This window comes from Protopterus annectens, chromosome 4.part0, assembly GCF_019279795.1.
Source record: "Protopterus annectens isolate FY-2018-M chromosome 4.part0, PAN1.0, whole genome shotgun sequence".
NCBI classification, from domain to species: Eukaryota; Metazoa; Chordata; order Ceratodontiformes; family Protopteridae; genus Protopterus; species Protopterus annectens.
The window spans coordinates 887,900,999-887,911,552 of NC_056733.1; the positions used below are offsets into that span (position 1 = coordinate 887,900,999).

Below are 10,554 nucleotides of genomic sequence, written 5' to 3' on the forward strand. Positions count from 1 at the left end.
TTTTCAGATACTCAGGAAGCAAGTAGTTTCCTGGCTTTGAAGATCTCAGGAAGCAAATGTGTTAATTAGTCTGCTGTTCAGGATTATAAAAGGCAGAGTAGTAGCTGCTGGGACTGACCTGTGATTAGTGTGTGTATGTACATCTATATCTATCTATACCCCTTAACATCCTTCCACACAATGTCCGACTGCATTTACATCCATACTGTGCTAAGCAGATGTAAATGCAAATGGCAGAAGTGCAGACTGACGTTAAGCAAAGCATAATGCAAAGTATAGGGTGTTCTCTTAATGCTCTATGGGATAAAGTCTATCCCGAATGTTAAGCAGCACATACCTGTAACATGCTTTCGTCAGGGCAGCAGGGGGGCACTATCAGGCAAATAAGAGGCTGAGACAAAAACATCCTCCAATGTTGACAGTGCAGTAGGAAATGGAGTAGGTTCAGGAAAATCCAGATGCAATAAACTGGAATACTTCTTTAGGCAGTGGAATGTTATATTCCTACTGAAACAGATGATTCCGTTTGGAAACTGTTTCAGTACAAGAGAATTATTTGAAGGGACTTGCAGAAGCCACACTATTACCAACTTGATAATACAAAATAAAATCTGCCCCTTCATGATCATTTTGTGGTTCAAATTCAAGAATTTCTTCAGAAAATGAATAATCTCTTTCTCTTACCACAAACAGCTGAACTGGAAGGGTCAAGGGACTTAGATCTTAGCAGCTTGCTGTGGTGGCAAAGGGTGTTAATTTTCTTCTGTTTGTGGCTGGAAGAAGGAACCAGTAGGTTTTTCCATGGTTAACCCAAAAAAGATGCCATATTCCCTGGGAAGCCTGGCAACAGTAGTCAGTAATACAGGTAAGTGGTAAAGTAGCTTTTCCCCAATAAAAAAATACAGAAGCACTTTAAACACAACTTCAGTCTGCGAAAGTAAATAAACAAAACTTTTATCTCAGAAAAAGTAGTTTTAAATTAAACTTTTTTGCCATATAAGTAAAAAGTAATCCTCCTATTTAAAAGTTACTAAAAATCATGTGATATCAATAAAAAACACTTTCCTAGCTTTATTTTTTTTCTCATAGAAAAAGTTTCAACAGCTGTCATAAAAAGTAAACGTGGACTCCCTCAGTCCTCATACGTACACTGTGTGACCTTGAGCACCTGAGAGTTGGTGTAGAATGTAAAGGCAGTGAGCTGTACTTCCTGCAGTACAGGGGTGGACTCTTTCAGTCCTCATACGTACACTGTGTGACCTTGAGCACCTGACAGTTGGTGTAGAATGTAAAGGCAGTGAGCTGTACTTCCTGTAGTACAGGGGTGGACTCCCTCATTCCTCATAGGCACACAATGTGACCTTGTGCACCTGACAGTTGGTGTAGAATGTAAAGGCAGTGAGCTGTACTTCCTGTAGTACAGGGGTGGACTCCCTCATTCCTCATACGTACACTGTGTGACCTTGAGCACCTGACAGTTGGTGTAGAATGTAAAGGCAGTGAGCTGTACTTCCTGTAGTACAGGGGTGGACTCCCTCAGTCCTCATACGTAAACTATGTGACCTTGTGCACCTGACAGTTGGTGTAGAATGTTGAGGCAGTGAGCTGTACTTCCTGTAGTACAGGGGTGGACTCTTTCAGTCCTCATACGTACACTGTGTGACCTTGAGCACCTGAGAGTTGGTGTAGAATGTAAAGGCAGTGAGCTGTACTTCCTGTAGTACAGGGGTGGACTCCCTCATTCCTCATAGGCACACAATGTGACCTTGTGCACCTGACAGTTGGTGTAGAATGTTGAGGCAGTGAGCTGTACTTCCTGCAGTACAGGGGTGGACTCCCTCATTCCTCATAGGCACACAATGTGACCTTGTGCACCTGACAGTTGGTGTAGAATGTTGAGGCAGTGAGCTGTACTTCCTGTAGTACAGGGGTGGACTCCCTCATTCCTCATAGGCACACAATGTGACCTTGTGCACCTGACAGTTGGTGTAGAATGTTGAGGCAGTGAGCTGTACTTCCTGCAGTACAGGGGTGGACTCCCTCAGTCCTCATACGTACACTGTGTGACCTTGAGCACCTGACAGTTGGTGTAGAATGTTGAGGCAGTGAGCTGTACTTCCTGTAGTACAGGGGTGGACTCCCTCATTCCTCATAGGCACACTGTGTGACCTTGAGCACCTGAGAGTTGGTGTAGAATGTAAAGGCAGTGAGCTGTACTTCCTGTAGTACAGGGGTGGACTCCCTCATTCCTCATACGTACACTGTGTGACCTTGAGCACCTGACAGTTGGTGTAGAATGTTGAGGCAGTGAGCTGTACTTCCTGTAGTACAGGGGTGGACTCCCTCAGTCCTCATACGTACACTGTGTGACCTTGAGCACCTGAGAGTTGGTGTAGAATGTTGAGGCAGTGAGCTGTACTTCCTGCAGTACAGGGGTGGACTCCCTCAGTCCTCATACGTACACTGTGTGACCTTGAGCACCTGAGAGTTGGTGTAGAATGTAAAGGCAGTGAGCTGTACTTCCTGTAGTACAGGGGTGGACTCTCAGTCCTCATACGTACACTGTGTGACCTTGAGCACCTGACAGTTGGTGTAGAATGTAAAGGCAGTGAGCTGCACTTCCTGTAGTACAGGGGTGGACTCCCTCAGTCCTCATACGTACACTGTGTGACCTTGAGCACCTGAGAGTTGGTGTAGAATGTTGAGGCAGTGAGCTGTACTTCCTATAGTACAGGGAAAGACTCCCTCAGTCCTCATATACACACTATGTGACCTTGAGCAAGACACTTAACCAGACATTGCTCCCAGGTTGCCCTTGAAAAGAACTGTGTGTCTAGTGGACCTACCTTGTCAACAAAGGGATACTGTTATCATATTTAATTCCAATAATTGGGGATAGGGGTGCAGTAGATTTCGCACTGTCACACACATGGAAGCATGTGCTTGGTATGCTTAATGTGTCACACTGCGTGTTCTGCCCCATTTATTGCCAGTTCATTCCCACTTGTACACTATTAAAAAAAACAAAAACACAAGCTCATATTAAGAGTAACATCTCACACCCCCATCCCCAAAAACTCAATGGAGAAGAGACTGTGGATAGCTACAGAAGCCAAACTGATAGTAATAAACAAAATCATTTTACTTTTCACATGGGTAACTCTCTCAAAGGAAACAAGAACAATAAATGATTAATTCAGCATACCTTTTGTTGGGATCAGTCAAGATGTCTAGCAGACTCTTCATTTTACTGAGGTCCTTTTTCCTGTCTAGAACAGAGTTACAGATTAAAGTTAATAAGAGGAAGCAACTGTTAATAAAATAATTTTGTTCTTAAAAGTATTTGTAAAAACAGGTCATGATATGACTTCCAAGATGACTGCACACTAATCAACAGCTGAATGTCAGCTCTCCTAGTGTGAAAAAAGAAACAGACAGGGGCTAATAATTCTGCCACCTTAGTAAAATTCAGTTAATGGCTAGTAAGTACACTACCTAGATGCCAGCAAAGAAGAAATTTAGAGAGCCTGAAAGAAAATCAACTAGAAAAGTTAAAGAGAAAACACTCTTTGGGAGGAATCCCGCAGCCATTCACCAAAAAGCAGTTCAAGCTTCAGCTTTGTTGCAAGACATGACTTCTAATAATCTGGAGGAAAAAAAATGATTATGTACTCAAAGCTGATAAAAATAAACTAAACACTGAAGGAAAATATCAACTCAAATAATATGCCAGGAAAAAATGGAAGAAGCTTTAAGCAGCTATTCAGATAAATTGATAGCTTCCAAAAACCGGAGGCTGAAATGAAGAAAAGCCTGGCTGAGTAGGAGACTTCTCAAGCATAGTTGTTTTAAAAAACAGTAGTTAGAGCAGTGCTTGTTAAAATTATCTGTGGTGGAAGACCACTTGTTTTTATTTCCAGTCTGTTGGGTACTCCTGCATTTGTCAACTACAACAAAAGTTAATTACTAGAAAACAGAATAAAAAAAAAAAACAGACAAAATACAAGACAATTTATTAGATTCAAACAGAATTTTAATAAAATCAGAAAAAGTTGAAAGACTAACGAAGCAAACATCATCAGTGAAACAGCAAGTCCTTAAATTAAATATCTATATAAGCACACTTTGAATGAGCATGTTAAATACATACTTCATTTTTAATGAGACAAAAGAGCTGGTCTCTTGCTTATTAACTTATCTAACCGAGGTTGGATAGCTGGCAATGCTACTCGAATGGGATAATGTATATCTAAACTGTTTCTATGTTTTGTTTCAGCACTCGTACTACAGAAACCAGTCTCACAGAGGTATGTTGACGGGAATGGAAGAAGTGATTTTAAAGCAGTTTCAGCAAGTTCATGATATTTTCACTTTTAACTTTTATCCAAACTGAGCCATGTGATGCTGCATTTTCAAATTTCATCTTCAATCCTTCATCAGTGGCTAGTTCCAACAATTTATCCTGTAAAGTTATAGGAAAATTTAAATTTTCTTTTGATAAAAGAAATGGATTTTGCATCCATGAATTTCCTATGCATGGATCTTCTTTTGATGGAAAGTAAAATGCAAAGCACTCTGTCAAATTTATAAGGTGTTTGTTGACATTTTTTCTCACAGATCCACTATCACCTACTTTATTGACAACAGTTGATAAATTATGGAACATGTCCACAACAATTCGAAGAAACTATTCTTTCAAGCTTCTAACTTTTGTCTCTGCCCTTCAATCATATCTGCTACAGAAAAGTATGCTGCATTCCTTCCTTGCATGGAAGTATCGAGATCAATAAAAATACCAAAAATATGACAAATAAGCAAGCCTGGCTATCCAGCTCATATCTTTAAAAAGTTGAGAACAAACAGATTTCTTGTTTTGCAGAAACACTAATAGTTCATTCCGTAGTTCAAACACTCTTGACAAACCTTTTCCTCTTGATAACCATCGCACTTCAGCAAGCAATAGCAGTTGTTTATGATCAGCTTCCATGCTATCACATAATAAAGAGAATTAATCAAGAATTTATTGGATTATCTTTAACTAAGCACACTGTTAAGTTCAGCTGACATTTTTTTTTTCTGCAAGACTTTGGCGATGGAGGAAGCAGTGTGCTGATTTACATTCTGGTGCAAGCTCCTTAACCTGGGTAACTACCCCAGAATGTTTTCCTGTTACTGCAGCTGCACCATCAGAACACACTACTACACAAAAAAACTCCAAGCCACATTTGTTAACAATATAATCCTTCAAAGTTTTATACAGTTCAGCTTGAGTTTATCGGTAATGAAGCCGAGAAAAATAATTCTTCCTCCATATTACTATCATGTTCAAACTGTACATATACCAAAAGAATTGCCATGTTAAAAATATCTGTGCATTCATCACGCTGCAATGAATAAAACTCTGTTCTACAAGCTCTCTTCCATGTCATTAGTCATTTCCTGAACACATCGAGCTATGGTGTCACTGCAAAGTGGTACCTGAGCTACCTTCTTTGCTGCAGACTCACCCATTTCCAGACAAAGATCTCTGATGCATTCTTTCACCGTCTCAGCAACTGTATGTGCTTTAAGAATCTTGCAAAGCACCAGTGTTTATTTTATTTTATATTTGTTAACCGGGGGTATCTGACTAAGCCGAAAAGGCTCTTTTTCAGCAGAGGCCCGGGGAGAAAAGCTCCACACAGAAAAATAATTACAGATACAGTCAGATATTTAGACATGATCAGTATATACACAAATTACAGTAGACATATTTTTACAGTGGTATGCAGCACATCAGCAGTTACAGTGGAGAGAACAAACAAGAAAACATTAATTTAAAAATAAAGGTAATTAATAGACTGGTGGTGTACAGCTGAAATTTGGAACATAGGTAGAATACATACATAGTACATAGGTACAGTACATACATTGTACATTAGCCAGTGTGTTTGTGAGTAAGAGTGAAAACTATTATCAAGTACTCTAGGCTTACTATGTGTACCTTACCCACTTTCACTAGCCTAGGGAGCACTCATGCCAACCTTGCTTGAGATGTTGCCTAATGAGGTTTTTAAAGGAGGTTTTGGACGATGTGTTTTGTATGCTAGTGGGGAAAGAATTCCATTTTTGTCACTGAACTACTATATAGTGCGTCTCCAAAGCTATTATAGCTGTTGGTGACTTGTAGTAGTAGTTTGCTTGATAATCTAAGAGGCCTTTTGGCTGAGTGATGTACTAGGTTTTTGAGGACAGGACACTTATTGGGGAGGTAACAGACACAGTGACAAAGGCAGAGCTGATTGTAGGCTAGGAGGCTGGGCAGTTGAAGCCAGTGGAGCTGTCTCAAAGCAGTACAGTGATGAGTTCTATATGAGCAATTTGCAGCAAAGCGGGCGATTCTGTTATAGCAGGCTTCCATTTTGCTTAGTTCAGTTTTGTTGAGATTACCCAGAATAGGAGATGCATAGATTAGGGTGGATAGAAGCTGGAAGTGACCAATAGCTGATCTTGTGTTGTTGGTAAGAAAAGGTTTGATACGGTAGAGTGATCCCAGTTTGGCATGTACTTTTTTAATAGTTAAGTTGAGATGACTATGAAATTTTAGGTGGGAGTCTATGGTTATTCCCAACAGCTTAGCCTGTGCCACTGGAGTGACTGGAGTAGCATTTGTGGCGTAGATAGTGAACTGATTTATCAGTGTTTTTGTTAGAACTGGTTGTAATCATAAACTGAGTTTTCTTTGGATTGAGGATAAATTGGGCATTGGTAAGGCAGTTTTCAATGTCAGAGAATACTAGTCGAGTTGTTTGCTGGAGGGTGGGAATATTTTGTGCAGCACAGATTAAGGTAGCATCATCTGCATACTGAATGACAGATGCATGCTGTGTGGAGGTATGGAGGTCATTTGTGAAGACTGTAAATAGTAGTGATTTTAAGATAGAACCCTGTGGGATTCCTATAGTTATGGGTAGCTGAAAAGAGACAGAATTTCCCATTTCACAGTCTGGTACCTGTCAGTTAAGTAGCTTTGGAACCAGGTAAGAGTGGAATTTGATAGGTGATATTGATTTAATTTGTTTAGCAGGATTTAGTGTGAGACTGTCAAATGCTTTGGACATATCCAAAAAAAGAGTTGACACCTGCAGGCCTTCGTTTTTGAGATGGCTTATTGCATCTTTGAAGCAGAGAAGGGCTGTAGTGGTACTATAGGCAGGTCTGAAACCATGTTGAGTAGGTGACAAGATGTCATTGCCTAGGAGATATTTTAGCACCTGGGTAATGATGCACCTCTCTAGAATTTTGGCCAGGGGGGGAAGAGTATTGCAATGGGTCTATAGTTACTAAGTTCAGTGGAGGTCCTGCCTTTATGTATGGGTGTAACATAGGATATTTTCCAGAGTTTGGGCACATAGTTTTCAACAACTGATCTGTTTATGAGAGTGGAGATTGGGATAGCAATAGCATCTGCTGAGAGTTTCAAAAAATAGCAGGGGAGTAGGTCGGCTGCTGTTGACGAGGTTTTTAGTTTGGACAGCATGCTTTTGATTGAGGTGGTGGAAACTGTTTTGAGGGTAAAGCATTGATTAGTATTATTTGTGTTGAGGGGATAGTGAGGTTGGAACTGTCCTGTGATACTAAGGATAGAATTGAGTTCACAAAGTGGGAGTTGAATTGTGTTTTGATGGGAACTTTAGTGTCAGGGATGGTTAGTTTGGGGGTAGCCTTTTGGGTCGATTTTAGTAGCTGGTTTATATTTTTCCAAAATTTTTGGGGGTTGTGTTGGTATTTAGCTTGTAATGTCATGTAGAAGGAATTTTTATCCAGCCTAATGCATTTTTTGCATGGTTGCACAGTTCTTGGTACTTAGGCTTTGTGTTTCTTTGGTTAACATGAAACAGTGAACATCTGCATCTGTTTACTTTTTAATTCAGTCCTCTCTCTTTCACAGAACTGTCTTGGTTTTGAACTTATTTCTTTATGTTTTGTATGTAAACGTCTCTTAAGCTTTGATGGTTGCATTGCTTCATTTGCCAGTACTTCTCTGCATACAACACACACACATTTTACTATTTCACCATCTACTACGGCTACAAAACCCAACTCAATATATGAAGGATCATACTTCCTAGAAAAACTAGTACAGACTCTCTTGGTCTTCATTTCTTCCAAATCACTTCCATTCATGACAAACTATACATTTAATAAAATGTCTCATTTCCTCACTGTTGTCCTCAGTTTGGTAAAGGCACACGTTTTACAAGGAACAAACAAGAAGTGAGCCAAAATTCAGGACATTCTGCAAAATATGGGTCACCTGATAGATATGCACACAGCATCCCCCAGCATAGTACTCACAGCTCTTGAATTCCCATCCACAGAAAAGTAGCACTTGCAGAATATACTTCAAGTAGACTTATATATAAAAATCAGGCATATTTTGCAACATCATAAATCAAGGACACAACCAAAAATAGAGACGGAAATGTATTAGAATCATGGACAGAGACAAACTCAGGGACATATTTTAAATATTGCACTTGCCTACTTAAGGACTTACAGCAGCATGCAGTTCCTGAAGGGTATAAAGCCTAAAAATCAAATGTTTGCCATTATATACAGAGTACAGTTTTTGCCAGAAAAGACAGCAGCATGCTACAGCGATAGTGTCAGTGGAAAGGTATCAAACTCTTCCTATTTCTCAACATCTTACTTAGAAAAATCCTAAACACCAGCTAGAAAACATGAAGAAAGCGACAAATGCACATTTTGGTGGTGGTGAAAAGCGACACATGCACATTTCAGTGGTGTAGTTACATACTACTACTAGGAAACAACAGCAGCTTTTTCAGTACTGCCAAAAATTTCATGTGATACTATGAAATGCCTTATAAACTTCTTTTGGGGCAAGTTACTAACTGAAATATTAACATATCACATTTTCATACTGGAGGGGACATACTCATTGGCCATTCCACTTGGATAAGTAGACATTCCTGACCTGTCCTCTGAAATGCTGTTCCCCACTCCTGCTATGCAGACACTGTCCCAGATATTTACATCAGACGTACAACTATACACAAATATATTTATTGCTAAAGTAGTTAAATGCCATCCCATGTATACTTTTGTAAGACAGCAAACTGTATCAAACACCTTTGTAGGGCAACCTAATAATACCAGTAGAAATACTGCACATATTTATAATACTTAAAAGACATTCCCTGTAGGGCAAAGTAGTAATACAAATAGTAAAACTACATATTCATAACACTGAACAAAAACACTTTTGTACGGTAAAACTAAGAATGACTGTTAGTCCTTACATTAAAATACACTGCTGAAGGACAGGGATACATGTACAAAGACTGAACTCTGCGTCTTAGATACCTGGAGGCCAGAAAGCAGCAAAGGATACACTTTTTGACACATGAACATAAAGCACAATCATGAAGTTGGTGATCATGATTTTGCTTTCAGCTGGAAGAAATACTTGTGATTAAAGTCAGCAAGGAGCATCTCAGGTAGGCTTACTGTTAAGAGAGGACAAATTAATGACTGCAGTCGAAAAAAAATCAGGAAAGTCTGTGTCAAAGTGCACCTCATTACAAGGAACACTCCTCAAGTTGGGTCCTAAAAAGTCCTCCATCTTCAGAGTTCCACATTGAAAGGGTCTACATACATTTATCAACGTATTTTTCAAGCGGCTATAATTAATCAAAAGTATTTTTTATTAACATAAAGTAACATTTAACCATCCTGTGAAATTCTTATGTGAAGTTCTTAGCAAATGTCCCAAATTTTGGTCCACATTTTACCCATTTGTTCCACATTTCGAAAATAGAATGTTGAGAGCAAAACTCAGGGACACACTTTAAATAGTGCTCTTAAAATACTTGAAAAATTGTACTTTGCAGCCATACGTTTCAACTTCTTTGCAAGCAAAAAATGGACATTGGCCCATTATTATTTTTAGCCAAGTCCAATACAAAGAACACATTTTTATAGTCATATTTTAATTGTAAAGAAAGTTGGTAGCACAGGTGTTCTCATTGTACATTTTCTGAAAAATATGAAGTCTGAAAGTCAAGTTTCTGCCCTTACTTAGTGACATTTCTCAGTGAAGTGCCAGAAATCTACAAAATTTATGAGGCAAGAATCTGCAGTATGCATAAATCCACCATCAAAAAATCATAGATAAAGATGAGGGACAAAAAAATAAACAGAAAATATCTCCGAAAGCTGCCCTAGGCATGAAAAGCAGTGTGAAAGGTGAACACCACATTCAATGCTGCATTTAAATATAAAATTGAGTACTTTCGTCGCAACAAAAACTTGGTCAGAATTATACTTAAAACACAGCAATAAATTTGCCACGAAAATTTTATAATAGTTCGTGTTATTCACCTTATACACATTTACAAAAATAAACTTGAAGCTTACATACCATTCGCAGTTCAAGCAACTGCACTGTTCACGGATCCAAGAAAACAGCTGCAGTAGCAGCACACTTGCTGTTTTGCTCCCCTCTCTTCTGATGTTCAGAAATTAAAATGAAAAGAAAAATAGATCACT

At 39.1% G+C, this 10,554-nt stretch overlaps 1 protein-coding gene across 1 annotated transcript in view; it reads right to left on the reverse strand.

Annotated features, from left to right (window-relative positions):
• The window catches only part of LOC122800361 (mediator of RNA polymerase II transcription subunit 15-like), a 200,005-nt gene extending 195,850 nt beyond the window's left edge, over positions 1 to 4,155 (reverse strand). Inside the window, exons 1-2 of the mRNA XM_044069811.1 lie at positions 4,151 to 4,155; positions 3,206 to 3,310 (exon numbers count right to left, since the gene is read on the reverse strand). Of these exons, the coding sequence (XP_043925746.1) occupies positions 3,206 to 3,310; positions 4,151 to 4,155 (110 nt within the window). The remainder of the gene's footprint in view (positions 1 to 3,205; positions 3,311 to 4,150) is intronic.
• Positions 4,156 to 10,554: the final 6,399 nt, after the last annotated feature.